Here is a 17,981-nt window from a genome sequence, read left to right on the forward strand (position 1 = left end):
TTTGCAATTATATTTTTTAAACAGCCAGTTATTCTAACTTTATAGATATATTGAAAAGAAGTTGGAGAGAAAAAAAAACATATCAGCCACACATTCATGAGACAATGTCCATACTATAGTTCATATTAAAAGTGACATGTCTAGTTCTTTAACCTATTTATATAACACTTTTTTTGTTGTTTAAAATCTTAGTCATAGCCATTTCCCATACGCAACAAAAGAAATTCTAAACATCATCCAAATCACTTTGTGTTACTATGCTGGAATTTGAACAGTTAATGCCACGACACTCGCCGCAACTAGCAGAACAGTCGATTCCATGTTTTCGACACGAACATCTTCTTGAATCACAGTTCTGTTTGCAGTTACATCGTATTACTTTCAGCAGTTTTTGGGGTGCCGGTGGTAATAAACATCTAACAGGCATAAGTTTATTCTCTGATGTATACCAACCCCATTGGTTAGGATCTAAATCATGTCCTTCTCCAATCCAAATTTGTGTCTGATAGAAAGTTCTCATGCTATGTAGTTTAGCTGCATCCGATGTTGGCGGCAGAGTGTGAACTTGAACAAAAACGTTCCCTACAACGACCTTTGACGCAAATTTCCTGTATCGAAGTAAATCTAAGCCTTCTACTGACTGAACACCGCCGTACAAATCAACTAAAACCTCTTCTCCAGCTTTGACAACCTGATCTTTACTTGATTTCTGAAGGAAAAGCTGTGATTGATCTTGTAAGTATGCAGATGATTTAACTTTTTTCAATAGTGCTCCTTTTCCTAACCCAAACACTCGTGATGTCGTGTCGCACCCACTAAATGCATGTATAAACGGCAACAACCGACATATAGGTTCACCCAAATGTTTCTTTGTCTTTTTGATATCCCATATTCGGATCTTTTGAATACTTTGCTTCGGTTCTGACTTGAAATAAATGTTTTTGTTGTGCATCATGGCATGATAGCAAAGTAAAACAAGCAAATCTGTGTCTTCACCTATAACTACAACATGTTGTTCTTCCGAAATTGAGACTGCTGTCTGAACGATATTCAAGTCGGCATCGTCAAAGGCATGGACTACTGCATAATTACTTGCCTCAAATTTTGCACTTAGCAGGTTGATAAATCGTTGTTTGTTCTCTTCATTTGACAAGAATGCATCCTTTTTTGTTTTACAGGGCATTTCAGCCGAGAAATTTATTTTGGGAGAAATACATCCTTTTGATCGTCGTATGTGAGTAATATCTTTGACAGTAGGAACATCTGGATAACCATCAAATACAATAGTTGCTTCAGAGTAGTGGCTTTTAACGTAATCAATATATGCTTGACAAATACTATTGAATGAGTTTCCCTTTGTCCAAGGTATGCGATGTATGAGAGACCCACCATCTAATACATGGTGAACATTTATGCCAGTTTCCAAACATCCGCATCCATCAAAGTCCCAAATTGAGTCTGCTAGAATCGATTTATTTGCCTGTCTTGGTAAGCCATTATTGTCAAATAACGAAGATGGAACACTACATAGTTCATATTTGAATATTTCTGATATGTCTTCAAATAGTCCATTAGCTATGGTGGTGCATCTTTGAAACAGAAGCTGTGGGTCGACTTGTATTAATTCCCCGTCTACTTTGATACTAGTTTTGCTATTTAAAGTTATTACTTGATTTTTTTTCTTGAAAGTATAGTCAATGACATTTTGCCCAACGAGAGATTCTATTATCGCTGTCCCCACATCTTTTGAGTTGTCTACATTAACAGTGCTATCAGCTGTTACTCCAGTTTCAATATTTCGCAGTGGACTGTCTCCAGTGAATGGACTGCGTTCTTTCATAAATGTTAGAATTGACATAATGTCTTCTCTGTCTCGTTTTTGACGTGCAATTGATTCTTCCTTGTGCTGATCACTTGTGTAGTAACCTACTCCTGTGAGCTCTTGAATAGCTTGATTCATGTCTGCACAAGCGGGCATGGACAAAAGCCACTGTGATCTCTGACTTTCACCCATTCCACGGCCACGTGTCAGTCCTCCTGCTGTTTTAACACTCCTCATGAGCACTTGCTCAATCATTAGATCTGATGACAATCCTGCCCAATATCTGTCGCTACGTCTCATAACATGATGGCCATCTTTGAAAGCAGCAAAAACTTCCGGATGATCTATTTCAAGTTGTTGCATCATCATTAGATACACATACGCAGATTTAGTATACAAGTTGTGGCCAGAGGCAGCCAAATAAGGCAGCATATCTTTAACACTTTTTAAATGCAATTCCCAATCGCCAGTCCGTTCTGCTTTGATAAACTGTCTAAGGATCTGCATCATTTCTGTATACTGAAGCCATAATTTAGAGGTTCGATTTTTCTTCATTTCTTCAAGTGGTCTGTGAATTGTTTCTTTGATGCTCTGAAGTACAGCACTATCACACGCAGAAGATATGGACAGTGTTCCTTCCAACAATTCTGTATATACGTCGGCTGCCTTAGATAAGATGTCGTCAACACTAACATTTATGTTTCCTTCTTCATTTTCGTCTGCTGGGAAATCAAAGTTGAAAATTTTAGATACAAGAAGGCTGTGTATGGCAGTGTCAACTAGCATATGTCCTCTAATGGCACGAGCTACAGCTTTACCACTTAGCATGTGTGTAACTGCATTTGGTGCATATATAAGTTCCAGAATTTCCTGAAGCCCGGAACTCCTCATTATGTGACCAATGCAACCTAAGAAACTCATTTCTGTATGAAATGCTCCTAAACGCAATACTACAGACTTCAACTGACTATTTGGATGTTCATTTTGAATTATTGTCAAGGCTTTCCAATACAAGGGCTGATCGAATGTCAATACTGGTGTTCTGTTGTAACGATGTGCTTGATTTGAAACAAAGAGTAGAGTTGAGTATATGCACGACATATCGCTTGAATTCATATCTATCATAGGTAGAAATACAACTGTTGACTTGCCTGGGTATTCTCCCTTATGTATCATCTGCATTATACCTGACCAACCTGGTGTTGGATTCTTTAAGGGCCATACCACCAGTGACAGTAAATCCAGACATGCAGTCTTGTCCATTCCCCTTAATTCCCGAAGCTCTGAAAAATTTAGCTTTGTCATAAAGTCGTTTTGAGGTTTGTAATACTGAATATTAACCTTTGCTATTGAGTTAATATCATCAGATGAAACAGATATTCTAGGTATAGGGGCTGTTCGCTTAGTGCCTGGTGTAATGCCGGCTATGATTCCCATTCCATGAAATGTGTTATTGCCATCGAGTGTTCTCACATTATGGTCTACGTTGTCAGCTACAAATTGAATAAAACTATTACATATTTCGCCAGGGATGTCAACTCCTTGTGTTAAAGCGGCACTTGATTCAAATTTTTGAATTTCTTGATAAGATGAGCAAAATCCTAAACTGTTTAAAGTAGAAACCAGAAAACGGGATGCAAAGTTGTGATGAAGTTGAATGCCAAGACCAATTTGCAAAGGAGCAATAAGCACACGGGGTCTTGATGCCTGAACTATTGCCTGTCCAATAGAAGCAATTTTCATTTTGGAGTCCTTTTCAGCAAACATTGTTTCTAGTAGATAGCTTAAGCTCTCGGGTACATATTGCAAATTTGATTTTAGTGATGATACATCTGATGCCAATGGATAATTTTCCTTGTCCCCTTTCAAAGATCTGATGTCACTTTTGATTAGTTTTGCAGCAGCATCTATTATGGCTTTTTTTTCATCGTCTGGATTTTGATATGTTGGTCTGTGGTAAAACTCTTGCAAAACACAGGATGCTGTATCTCTCAACGTAACAACGCTTATTTTCCCACAAATATCTGTTATGATAATATTTTCTCCAAAATGGTTTCTCAGTTTTTTCTTCATATAAACTGAGCTGTATGCCTGTTCTCCACATAACTCGTTCATTTTATTAACCAGCTCTGCAATAGTTATCTGTTCATCCTCGTGCTGTTTGAGATAATCTACAATTTTTAGGAATTGTTCACCATAAGCTGCTGGTCTTCCCTGGTAGTTATTTTCCTTTCCTTTGCTGTCTGGTGAAAATGCTTTTGGAATCTTCTTACTGGTTCTGAAGTTAACACTGCAGGTTTGATGGTATAATGCATCTGCAGCATGAAGATCGCCAACACATTCTAATCTTCCCCGTACTTCAACTGCCCACTCATCGTCTCTGTCATTGCATACTTGTTCAATCCTCTTTTGGAAATCATCCGTTCGGACAGGAAAAACATCGTTTCCCTTTAATTTGCTTTTTAGCTGTGCCTCTTTCCCACAGAATAAGCAATGATCTTTATGACTGAAATTTGATTTTGATCGTAGAGTCGGTATATTAGATTCCTGTAGTATATTTTGCTGCCTTTTGGTTTTTGTGATTTCTGTTGGGTTTGTATATGATTTTCTACATTCCTGGTGGACAAACTGTCCTGCAGAAGCTAGTATCTGACCCTCTCTTTCTCTACTCGCTTTATTTATTCCTTGGCTTCCTTTTTCACGTAACTTGACTAATGATGATGTATCGTCATCTTTAAGGCATATGATGCATTTTTCCATAACAGCCACTGATACCTGCAAGTATAAAAATATAAACCCTTAAACAGTAGAAAGTACAAATCATATTTCTTAATAATAATGTTTAGTATGTATACGGCCATCACTAGATTACTGTGTATTAGAATTAATCTTTACGATTTGTGATTTATGAAACTAGAAAAATAACTTGTATACTCTATGAGTCTTTGTTTTACCTGGCAGTTATTTAAAACGACCGGCTCTCGTGGCTATCAGATTATCTTTTCAAAAATGAGACTGGTTATTGATTTTCAATACTCATATACGTATATTTACTGTAAATCAACTATTTGTGCAGTGTACATGTAACTCTACGATTCGTTATAAATTACCTTAAAACTATTAAATCACTGTTGGATTATCTCTCATCGTGGCATACATAATACTGCATTAATTTTGCTTATATGTCAATTCATCAATATAATCTGCAAAAGAAAAATAATTTTGTAACGGTCAATTTGCTTTTTTATTTTGAAATATTTTTATTTTTATTTGTTTTTTATTATTTTTTTGGCATCAGGATTACACAAATGCATTTGTATTTTTCTAAAATTTCTTATTATTTGTTGCAGTAACTCAAATTTGATCAAATTCATGCAACTTCACCAATCCGTATATATTTTATAACTGTTAGTTTTTTGTCCCGAATGGCGTTCCATAGTTTTTAAATTTTGACAAGGACGTAATATGTAGAATAAACTGGAATCCGCTTGTATTACGCTTCACTTAAACAACCGGTATGGCCCGATTTTAGGGCAAAATTTTGCCCTGGAGATTTTAACGAGATTTCACGTTACTATGTTACATAGCAACGTCACTGTACAACATCCGGAATATTAGCGAAAATGTAAACAAAACAGACGATAGTATTTTTTAAGAAATAACAAGAATTGTAAGAAATTAAGAATCAGACAAGAAGAGAAAATCAGTAATATACATTGTAAAGATAGAAGCAGAAGACATTATTACATGTAAACCTTATAAATCAACTTTAATATATATACACGCAACATTTAGTAATGCCGGGCAATGGAGAAAATGTAAACAGACGACACGATTTTTTCGATAAATACTGCTAATATTGCAAATAAAGAAATTCAGACCACAGAAAAATAATGAACTGACACTGAAACAGTAGAAATTACTGATGCATACTATGTTTAACTCTAATTATGTCATGAAATATCATAAACGTACTTTGTCTTCAATACAATGTAAATGCCGTCACCACGAAAAACAAACCTGAACATATGCGTGGTTTGTAAAATACAAAAAGAGAAAAAAATTGAATGGAGATTGATAGACTCAAGTCATGGACAAAAGAAAAGAATTGCTCAACTTTTATTAAAATATGGAGAAATTGATGTGGTTGACGGTGCCATATGCAGACCATGTGAGCGAAAGTTGTCAAGTCTTGACAATAGTGTCAGAGAATTCAAATTTAAATGTAATCAAAATTTTCATTTGATATCACCCAAACGTTGTTTTACAGATGAAAATACAAACCCTGCCAAAAAACTTAGTAACAATGGAGAAAATGTTGAAAATCCTACACCTTCATCACCCAAATCAACACACATGTCAACTTCCAGTAATATTTCAACACCACAAAATTTTAACACTGTGAGAAAACAGCTCGGGGACATATCAAATATTACATGCACGCCAATCAGACCTAAGCATCATGATACACTTAACGATTCTGGGATATCACTGTCTACACCTGAAATTGAAACAAATAGTCTTGCTCTTAATAGGAAAAACAAATCAAATAGTACAGTTACATGTAGTAAAGAATTATTTAAGGATACACCTATAAATGTTGAATGTCATGATCACATCTATAGTGCTGTTAGTACACCCAGGAAGAGATCAAAAATTAAGACTACAAAAGAAACTTTACCCAAAGAAGAAGAGACATTAGCAGTGAAAAGTTTGAAAAAAATAATAGTCAAACAACAACAATATGATAATTTATCACCAGTAGAATTAGCTGAAATCGTGTCAGTTCTGCCGCTGGGATCCAGATCTGCACTTATTCAAACTCTTTTAAAGTATGATTCCTTCAAACATCTTATAACTGATGAACTGATGAAAATATTATCCAATCAGCATGATATTTTAAAAAACAGAAAAAAAGGCAAGCTTAGTGTATTGAATGGGAAATCATTTGAGGATATGATAAATTTTAATTGGAGTCCAAATGTAGAAGAACTATGTGATGAATTCCCAGTTTTATGTCGCACAATATTGAGTTTTATGCTACCAGATAACTTGACAGAAAAAACAAAGTCTGATCGCATTACATCAATGGTCCCGAGGATAGGGTTTATTTATTCTTTGCTAGCACAGAGTCGCAACCAAGAATTGAGCAAGGTTCAGCACATGATCAATACAATTTTGTTTGACAACTTGTGTGATCAAAAGGTAAATTGAAGTTAACATATATATCAGTGTTCTCCCTAGGGCCTGTTAGCATCATGGTGATGCTATATTTCTAAATGTGATGCTATCTGAAGTGAATTTCTTATAGATTGTGTTATAGATGTGATGCTTTAATTTCTAGAAGAAAGATGGTATTTTAATTTTTCCTGTTTACCAGGATGCTAAATGAAATATCTGGGGAGAACACTGTATATAAAATTAAATGTACCTGCTTTGAGTCTCTTTTTAAACCAACTAATTTGTTTTCTTTAAATATTTTACTCAAATTTGTATAAGAGTTATCTCCCATTCAATATAAAAAAATTAAAGATGCAAAATCACTACCTAGCTTATTTTTCCTCCAAATTTAATGAATCATTGATAACTAAAATAACAGTGGTATAATGACCAATCAAACATACTATGTTGATATAAGCATCCATAAAAACGCACTTCAATTCATTCTACAATGTTGGTTAAAAGCTCATTAGAGCTTATGTTTGTCTATGTTTTATATACCATGCCGACTCTAAATAAAGCTTATTTATTTACAACTATGAGAAAATTCATACCATAAGGCATTCATAGACATAAAAACCAAATAACAATTGCAGAAAAATCTAAATAAGAATACCATCATATCATGATTTATGTTAAAAAAAATGATAAACAACAACTAACTTCCATAATAAAGCCACAAATGATTCTAAGCATCTTTAAATGTAATCAAACACACACATGTAATTACAGTGAAGCAACTTCAGGTTTACTATTGACCTTATTGTCTAACTATACCAATTCTTGATGTTAAAATATCAAGAAAAGGTACATTTCCCTATGTGACTATTCGAAAAATGACAATGGACGTGGTTATACATGTATAAGCAGACATCTTGTGAATTGAAAAGTAACTTTTAAGCAATTTATTCATTTTCTTGAAGAGACTAAAATTATTGAAATTTCAATTTTTACAGGTATTTGATCGTCTACACTCAATTGGGGCATGCATGAGTTATGGACATAGTCTTACCATATTAGACAAGTATGGAGGTCACTTTAATTCTGCAGTAATAGATGCCTTAAAATCAGGAAAAAGAATTAGACTTGTAGGGGATAATATTAACTGGATGACAAATGTGCACAATGAAAGAAAAGACAACCATGCACATATGCATCATGCATTTGGATCTGCATGCATCATTCAGAACACATCATTTGATTTGCTTTCCAGCATTAAGCCTCAGGTATGTTACAAATTACCTTTGATTGAGTTTTTTTATACATATTTTAAAGTGTTTAGCTGTAAGAAAAATTTCTGGTAAATGTTGCTCTTCATCTTTAGTAACACTACATGTATGAAATATGGATATACAAATATTTAGATATTTGTATATAAAAAGAAAAAAAAGAAAGTAAATTAAAATTAAATAACTGTCGTGGTAGCCATTTAAAAGCCACCTGATGAGTTCCCTTGGCAGGGACGAAACAGTTTTTATCTTTCACTTGAATATTATTTTATCAATTATAGACTTTTGACGAGAATCAGTATCATATAACAGGTCCTATAACGTATTGACTGAGTAAAAGTCAACTTCTGCTTTTAACATAAATTCCTGATATCTCCTTCTGATAAATTTGCAATCTTCTTTTTTTGTAAATATATAGTCTAATATGATTTTTAATAAAATAAAAATAGAAATTTATGCATAAAATAAGACTAGAACACTTTCATTATTTCATTACTGACAGTTATTGAACAGGTAGCAGTTTTCATTGTACAGCTCATTTCCTAATGTTTGTAGTATAAAACTTTGGTTGACTTGTTTGTTTCTGTATAAACGTTTACATATGCTTTGTGTTTAACATTGACATACCAAAACTATATATATATAAAGGCATAGCTGAACCTATATAAATTATATTTAAATTGTATCTAACTACAACTGTACAATAAACAAACAAACAAAGCAAGTAAGTTAACCAAAGTCTTGCTCTACATGCATTAGGAAATTTGCTCTAATGACCAATCAAAAATTTCAATTGACCATTATGTTCTGGTATATACCACAGGCATGGTCAGTACTAGTATAAATATAATAGTGACAATAAAATAAAAGTTTTACCCTATTTTTACCTTCATTTTGGATTATTAATTTATTTCAGTTGGACTACAGATATGCATCAGTGGAAACTTTCTTACCTTCCAGAAATGATTGGCATCTACTAAGAGAAGACTATAGTGTCCACATTTTAAAAGTGGCTTCTAAACACATACCATTCTTCAAGGAATTTTGTAAGCCATTTGAAAACTTTTTTCACGGAACCTTGACTGAGGAATTGAAAACAAAAAACAAGGTGATTCCATTACCTGTTCTTCACTATAATGAACAAAAATATGATGAGGTTGTAAAAATTTTAGATTTCTATGAGTCATTTTTAAGAGAGAGCTTTGGTAAAGCTAACATAGACTATAATGACACAGTTAAAGTTTTGATAGGAGGTGACCAGTTAACAAGAGAAAGATTTTCTGGGAGCAAGTGCTTAAGAGCTGGTGGCATAACAGCAGATGAACGTTTTGATCACTTGTCTCCAATTACCTTTGAACTATTTCATCTCTGCATGAACTATGTCAAGTTGATAATGAAACAACTTTTCAAAGATCAAAGTGTAAATGAAATGGGCACTATGAAATGTGAGGCAAATCGTCTATTAAGAACCACTGTAAATGTCAATGTAAATGAACACTATGATGCCGACAAAGACTTCATAATATCCTTCACAGATGCATACATAACAGAAGCTGTTATGACTTTTTTTGAAATGGAAAACCCTACTTCTGCCCCAACAATAAATAGACATGAACCACCTAGTCAGTTTACAAATGATAGTGAGAAGAAGGAATGGATATTATCAATATTTGGTGATCTAGTTGACAAAATGGTATGGTGCAATGAAGGTGATACTTCCAGGTCTAACTCTGAGGAAGAAGTTCATGGTAGGTTTACAATACTAAATAATAAAATGCTTCACTGAGTGCAGCCTGATACTATATATAGCCACAGAAGTGGATAAACCTCGAACATTTGGGCAAATTTGGATTGTGATAAAAGTTTTGCCTTAATATATGTTCCTGACACTAAAATATTATTATGTCAAAAATTTTACAAACTTAAAGAGCAATACTGTGAAATATCATCCCGTGATTTTCATAAGATTGGGCCCACTGACTGCCCTAAGAGGGGGCCCGCTCCAGTGATTCCCTATATAAGCAACCAATTTTTTTCCCAAAAGGGGGGGGGGGGGGGCTGCCCCCTACCTAAATCGACCTCTGTCCTCTATTTAACTGACAATTGATTTTATGTTGATAGTACTAAATATAAAGCTTGATTGCAAGCTTCAACTTATCTGAACATGATCCAAGAAAAGAATGTCAAGGTAAGGTAAACCAAACCCAAAATACATTGTACATGTACACTGTACAATCATTTTATACACCAAATTTAGTTGACTTACATGTTATGCTTATAATTGTATATGAAATACTAACCACACACAACAAAATTACATTTAGCAAAGAACAATGGAGATGAGGTCAGGGTCAAATAAAACCTATCAAATTCACATGTACATTGTAAAACAATTCTAGGAAAATGTTAATAATACATTGTATTACCAGGGGTAGGGGGGGAAATACCAAAACTCAACTTTGAACATTAACACCTTGAAATAATTCTGTACACCAAATATAGTACTTAGCCCTCTAATTCTTTTAGCATCTGAGATGTGGACTTAACCCTAATAAATTAACTTGTTCACTGATCCATGAAAATATAGTCTTTCTATATATCTATTACATTTTGTGTACTTTTAATATAGAGAAATTAATATTACAAAATGTCTTTTATCTTCTTTTCATGCAATCATTGAACTGTATGAATGTGATCAAGGACTATGTTCATGTGATATGTGAAAATTTCATAACATAGGCAGATAAGCACCAAATATAGAATAATAAGATAAGTACCAAATATAAAAGACATTAACTATCAATAACCACTAAACTACAGGCTCTTTACCCTTTAACCCCGATAGTTTATGAATTATTTAACCGATTTGGTTTAATATGTGACTCGCATTTTTTTTCATACATGTATAAAAATTCTTGTTTTACAGAAGATGGAGAAGTTTTACGTCTGAAATTGGCCAATGGTAACTTCAAATCCTTTGTTATAAAGAAGAAGAAAACACCACCAAAGGAGGACAAAGTCCAATCCTATGGACATCTAGTTCTTGAACTAGGAGTTCATTTTAAAGCGCTGTTAAGCCTTTGTAAAACACCAGACAGAGAACGTGGTTTGCGTCTATTAAAAGTGACCATGCTGCATTTTAAAGCCAACAATTGGATGTCAAAATATGCATATGAAATAATGAGGTTGCTCGTACACCAGTATTGTATTTTGTCAGAACAAGAAGCATCAGAGGAATTTTATGCACTCTTTGTAAATACAAAAGGGAAAACAGACAGTCACATACCTTGTGACCTTCAAATGGAATATATTGTCAAATGTGTAAAAAAACATTTAAAACACATGTTTTCCAACAAAACAGATGATTTCATATCCAAAAGGACAAGTGCAATTTCAGCAATATCTGATATTTCCGAACAGTTTGATAGGGTTTCCAATGTTGTTATCAGGAGTAAAAGGCATTCTGACTTGAGCTCAATTCATGATGAATTAGACATGATCAGCGATCTTCGACAGTTACGACCTTTTGAAACTGACCCAGGACGCCAACATGACACTTTCCCAGGTATTTCAAGAAAAATGGAAAATCAGCTTGACATGAACCTATTTAGAAACTGGATCTTGCAGCAGAAAATAAAGTTTGCTACTGAACTTGGAAAATAAGTAAACTTTATTTTATCACTATAATTTCTGTCTTAAAGATAGAATACATGTTCAATTCCTGTGGTTTTGACTTTCATAAGACTACATGTATATTGTAATATGTTATTGCTTAAGGTTAAGTAGTTGCCCTCGACATGATAATTTATACCATTAAAACACAAATTCATCAAGTAACAAGAATGTGATGATAGTACACAGGTGCAAACCATGGTCCACTTTGACAGTCTTTATTTTTTAAGAAGCTATGGTTTTGTCCATACAGGGTTAAACTTGAAAGCACTGTTCAAGCAGGGTGCAATAACAGCATACACAGTGTCTAAAAATGCCTTTTAGTAGTTGCGACCCAGTATATTTAGTTTTGGGGATTTCTGATTAAACTGCAAAGTATAATATAAGATATGATATCAATAAATTTTTTCATGGACTTTTCTTAATAACTGAAACAGGAAAAAATGAGAAGCACACTATATATTTAATCCTTTAAACAGTGTTTGTGTTTAAAGAGAAAATTTTAAAAAACACAACTGAATATATTAATGATATATCACCAAACACCCAAACAACATACATACTTATCAACCAGCATAATTTAAAATAAAATCCCCCATTCTCCCCCACACTCTGATTTGCAGCAGGTCAAGTTTACGAGCATATTCCATCTACGCCAGGGACTTACAACCTTACGACTTTTCAAGGTGCGCCAGAGGGTTGCATCCTGTTCTGCATATCATGTTCTGCTATAATTTAATACACATATTTGATAAAGCCAAAATGAAAATTTAAAAACAGAATTCCTAAGTTAGTATGTATGTGATTTGGGAAGGCATAATTTTATTATCTATCATAAAAAAGGGTAGAGGTAGATTTGAAAAAAGCCAACAATATCACTGAATACTGAAGTTCTTAGAGTTCAATATACACTGCTGCAAAATATAGCTATTTCTTTTCATTTTCCACAATAGCTTTTACAATAAGAGAAATGTTAAGTGAAACTTCTTCAGCAATGAAAGGAAAATCTGATTTAATGACATCAGTGTTGTCATAAATATTGTAATTCTTTGCTATTTTGGCAGCTAACAAAGAATCAAGTCCTGTATATAAACTTGCTGACGGCATTTCCACTGAAGTGTTTTCAGCTTCAAAATATTCACAAAGTAACTGATTTATTTCTGTGACAGTTTTCCTTTTAACTGTTACTTTTTTGGTTTCACATACTGAATGTTCCTCTATGTTCTCTGTAAGTTGAGCAAAACAACTATCACATGTACATTTAAGTTCACATATGTCACAACAATCATGTTTCTCTTTATCAAAACAATTGTTGAATCCGAAGTGAGTGCAAATGTAGTCTCTTCGGCATTCTTTACTTTGGCAATAGTTTCTCATGCCATCAGTCATACCCTTAGCAGCTGAAGAAATGTCCATTTTGTTAAAGAACAATTTGGCAATTGCTGGGTTTCCATCACGACCTGCTCTTCCAATTTCCTGTATGTATGCTGCAATGAAAATATGGAGATGTGTTTTTGCTGTAAAATTCCCAATTGTGTGTATATTATATGCATATACATTTAGTATTAATTATTCATGCCACACAAAATCAATAATCAGTTTTATCTTACCTCCTACACATTTCTAGGAATATGATTGAGTAAAAGTGTCTGTAGACTGTGTATTTCATATTAGGTTAGTAGGGAGACAGGGCTTATTTCATAAACAGTTAGTAGTGGTGTTAAGTCCCTTTATATTCCTTATTTAAATATTAGATATTATATGAAGTATAAGAAGGGAGGCTGGGCTTATTTCATACACAGATAGTAGTGGTGTTGTGTCCCTTTATAAAAAAAACAGTACTGAGAAAAAATCTTACCGGTTTCAACTGACAAAGTTGATAATTAAGATGTAAATAAATTCATATAACACATTTAAACCTAATAATTGCAAGTTGTTACTGTTGGTATCTGTTTTTGTAGGATCAATGGAAGTAGTTTGTTAATGCTAACCTGATGCTAACAGTATTGAGGACTTGCTCATTTTGATAGGTCTCTTGTCTTAAATTCACATGTTAAGATAGTGGGTAAGATAAACTTGAGAATTTTTGTAGGATTGTAAGAAAGATTTACTTATTTGATTAAATTTTAAAGAAAATTAAGGGGAGATTACTCAAATATTATTTTTTACTTAATATATGTGTATATTTTTTACTTTTTCAAAAAAAATTAAAAGTATTTGTACAAGAAGTATCCCTTACTGACAGAATGTCACAAACTTAATATTTAGAAAGTTTACACAGCAATGAATATTTGATTTGTGTAATTATATTATCTCTGGTCCCATTCTTTTCTAAGCTGTATCGTGGCTTTCTGACAAGAAATATTAAAATTTATATAAGAAATATGATTTGAACATTTAAAAAATTAGTGCATCAATATCATTCTTAAATGAATATAACAAGATGTTTAAACTCAAACAAACCTTAAAAACAAGTGAAGTATAAGTAAAAGTTATCTATTTTAAACTTAATTAGGGCCATGTAAAAACAATTATCTTTCCACTCATGAACAGTCCAAGGGAGGTAAGGACTATTATTATTAAAGACCTCAGCTTACACATTTTACCCGTATCTTTTTGTTTTCTGTGACAAGTTCTTTGAATATTTATACATGTATTAACTCAATCAAACACTGCAATATTCTTTTGAAGAAGATTGGTTTTGATATGTACAATACAGGGTACATGTCAATGTATTTATGTATTGCATTATGTGTATTGACTGTTACAATGTATTATTCAACCATAATTACTGTAATAATATTGGCATTCATGAATAATTGTACCTGTGTCAGTCAAAATATGAGATTTAATTTACTGTTATAAAGCCACAATTTTTTTTTATTTAAAAAAAGCATGTGATGCATTATTATCTCATTGATATGATAAAAGTATTAAGTCATGTAGTATCTGTTATGTTAACAGTTTGATATAGATATTGACACTGTTCTTCAAGAAACTGAGGAACATGCACAAAGGTGTTTATCTGATTAAGGTCAAGGAATTCAAATAGTAGTAAATGGGCTATGTTTGTCAACGATTTTGCAAGAATTCAACCAGTTACATTTCAAATGATACAATGCAAATGAGATAAATTATGCATTATTTTTTTCGATTTTCAGTTGAAGCTCTAAGAGCCAGAGTTGTATGCAAAATTTTACAATAATCTGTGACATACACCATTTACTACAACTTTAACTGAAGAAATAGGTTTATCCATGTACATGTACCAGTATACATGATATATAAAAATAGTTAGTCAGGTGTTTTTGATTCCTCATTGTTAAATAATATATACATGTACGTCATAGACGAGAATTGCTGTTATTTGATATTTCATTGAATTTCAAATTTTTATGTAAAAGTGATTTATAGTAGGAAATACCTGTATAACATTTTTACATGTTGTTAAACATGTACTGTTATCATGCATTTGTCATGGCTATGTTATTAATGTTTTTTGTTAAAAAATTACAATAAACTATATTTTCAACTGTTTCACATGTATGTGCTATTCCTTATTTTAATACAAGAAACACAAGAACTGATTAGTTTGGCCTTAAAAATGGGCCTTTTATAGCTGACTATGTGGTATGGGTTTTTGCTCATTGTTGAAGGCTGTAGGGTTAACTAAATTAGTTAATGTTTTTTGTCATTTTGGTCTTTTGTGGATAGTTGTCTCATTGGCAATAATACCTTCTTTTTTATATGTAGTATACATTGTTGATCTACACACAATTGTACAATTTAAATTAACAATAACATACTTTCCATTGTTGATGGTACCCCAGCATGAATAACACGTCTAATGTCTGGTGCATCTGTACCCATGCTGTAGGCCTCTGTTGCAAACAACAAACGAATACTGCTGTCCATCTGTGCCATACTGTTCAGTACCTTGGATTTCATCTTAAAGATACAAATATATTTCCATTTCAATAAAAAAAAATATAAGATTCTTTTTAAAAAGTTACATTATACATGTACATTATAACACATTATACAGTTTTCTCCTTTGAATTGTTTTATATTGTCTTTTTGGAGCCTTTTATAGTCAGCTGTTTATAGCTGACTATGCGGTACAATGTATGTGCTTTGCTCATTGTTGAAGGCAGTACAGTGACCGTGCAAAATCGTGTAGAGAAACTTAGGTTTATGTAAGTACAATATACATGCACATGATGCATTGGTGAACGAATAGAATAAACATTATTTTTCAAATTTAGATTTTGGGAAAAAATTGGTTGCTTATATAGGGAATCACTGAAGCCTGAATGGAGCGGCTCCCTCATAGGCAGTCAGTCAGTCTTATGAAAATTTCTGGATCCACCACTGGTCCTTACATTGTTCATATGATTGTCTAACTTTCAACACATGGTTATGGTAATAAACAATGTTTTTCATAAAATATGGTTACAGAATGGCACATGCATAATTGACTTCAAATAAGAAGTGTTAATGTAGAAGGACTTTTTTCACAATACTATTTTAGTATGAGCTTTGCTCATTGTTAAAGGTCATACAGTTTCAGACCTATATTTGTTATTTAAAATTCTTTATCATTTGGTCTTGTGGAGAGTTTCATATTTGCATATCACATGTTGTAAATTCAAACTTGCAATATTCTATATACATTTTGTACTATAATAAACAATTGCACAAACCTGTGGAGTACACGGGCTATGGTACTGAGCTACATAGTCCTTCAGGTCAGGATCCAATCGGATAAATAATTCCTGGCCATATCCACACCACTTGAGTTTTGTGTACACCACTGTCTTCGGAAATAACTCCTTCATATTGCCAAGTTCAGCACACAATGGACTGTAAATATAGTCATAAGAGTCTTCAACAGGTGTTTTTCCACCACACCCTGCTGGTCTTGTTGAAACCACCAACTTAATATTAGGTCTATCCATGTTTCCAACAATAGTTCCGACTCCTTTCATTCCTAATCTTTTCACTATTTCTGCTTGCATTTCTGTGGTTGCTGTAGCAGTCAATGCCAAAATTTTGGCACTAGGAAACAATGACCGGAGCTTGATTAGTTCATAAAACTGTTCTCGGAAACCATTTCCCCATTGTACAACACAATGTGCCTCATCAACCACAATATGAGTGATTCTATCTCTTAATTCACACTTAAGAAGTTGAAAAGCTTCTTTGTTAATAAATTGTTCTGGGTGTCCAATCACATATTTAACGTTTGAAGGAATCTTAGCTCCACTGTTCTTATACAAAAGTTCATTAAAATGTATGGCAAGGTCTCCATATCGGTCTAACTGTTCATACAGAATCGAATTCAGGGGCGACACTACAATTACAACTCCGTTACTGAAGAAAGGCAAAGCTTAAAAAATCAACGATTTACCATATCCAGTCGGCAACACACACACAGTATCTCCAACTAAAGCACTTTTCAGACATTTAACCTGAGATGGTTTAAAAAAAGAATACTCTTTCAATCTGTAGATGTTGATTTGCGATAAGACTTTCTTGGATTGTAGCATAAAATTGAATTTTTCCATGTTTACAGCGGGAAGTGCAATATATAGTACGCGCAATTTGATTGGCTGATTGGAAACATGTTGTTTTCACTAATCAAAACCAACAGTTCATCGGATATCACCGGCTGTCTATAAACAAAGTGTAGTAGTCAGTCGAGAACCAGCTTATATGTAGAATTGTTACTTTTTTTGGAAATATAACGTATAAATGGGTTCAATATAATAAAACATACATTTATTTCTATAAATATGTGTATTTCATATAAAAAAAAAATATGATTAGTTCATTGAAAAAGACCGAAAATAACATGTAAAAAACCTGCGTTGTGACGTCACTCGGGATTGTTTACTTTTGCTGATTCTTGCTTCTACCGTTGTTGTACAGGTTGTAACTCGTATAATAATTTATATAGAGATACTTACCATCAATTGAAGTCTTTGTTCACATTGCATTATGAGTTTTGCAGAATAAATCAACTATATCGTTTGTAC

At 33.1% G+C, this 17,981-nt stretch overlaps 2 protein-coding genes and 1 pseudogene across 2 annotated transcripts; 1 reads left to right on the forward strand and 2 right to left on the reverse strand.

The window, feature by feature from the left end:
• Positions 1-226: 226 nt before the first annotated feature.
• Positions 227-4,975, reverse strand: LOC134693484 (uncharacterized). Its single transcript, XM_063554319.1, has 2 exons — positions 4,933-4,975; positions 227-4,597 (listed from the first exon to the last, which is right to left on the reverse strand). The coding sequence occupies exon 2, from the start codon at positions 4,580-4,582 to the stop codon at positions 227-229; it is 4,356 nt and encodes a 1,451-aa protein (XP_063410389.1). The 5' UTR covers positions 4,583-4,597; positions 4,933-4,975.
• Positions 4,976-8,173: 3,198 nt separating this feature from the next.
• LOC134692034 (uncharacterized) lies at positions 8,174-15,480 on the forward strand. Its single transcript, XM_063552388.1, has 3 exons — positions 8,174-8,268; positions 9,188-10,019; positions 11,198-15,480. Exons 1-3 carry the CDS (start codon positions 8,194-8,196, stop codon positions 11,932-11,934), a joined length of 1,644 nt encoding a protein of 547 aa, XP_063408458.1. The 5' UTR covers positions 8,174-8,193; the 3' UTR covers positions 11,935-15,480.
• LOC134692035 (uncharacterized) lies at positions 12,469-17,632 on the reverse strand (annotated as a pseudogene).
• Between the last annotated feature and the right edge of the window lie 349 nt (positions 17,633-17,981).

Source organism: Mytilus trossulus, chromosome 12 (assembly GCF_036588685.1).
Source record: "Mytilus trossulus isolate FHL-02 chromosome 12, PNRI_Mtr1.1.1.hap1, whole genome shotgun sequence".
Lineage (NCBI taxonomy): Eukaryota > Metazoa > Mollusca > Bivalvia > Mytilida > Mytilidae > Mytilus > Mytilus trossulus.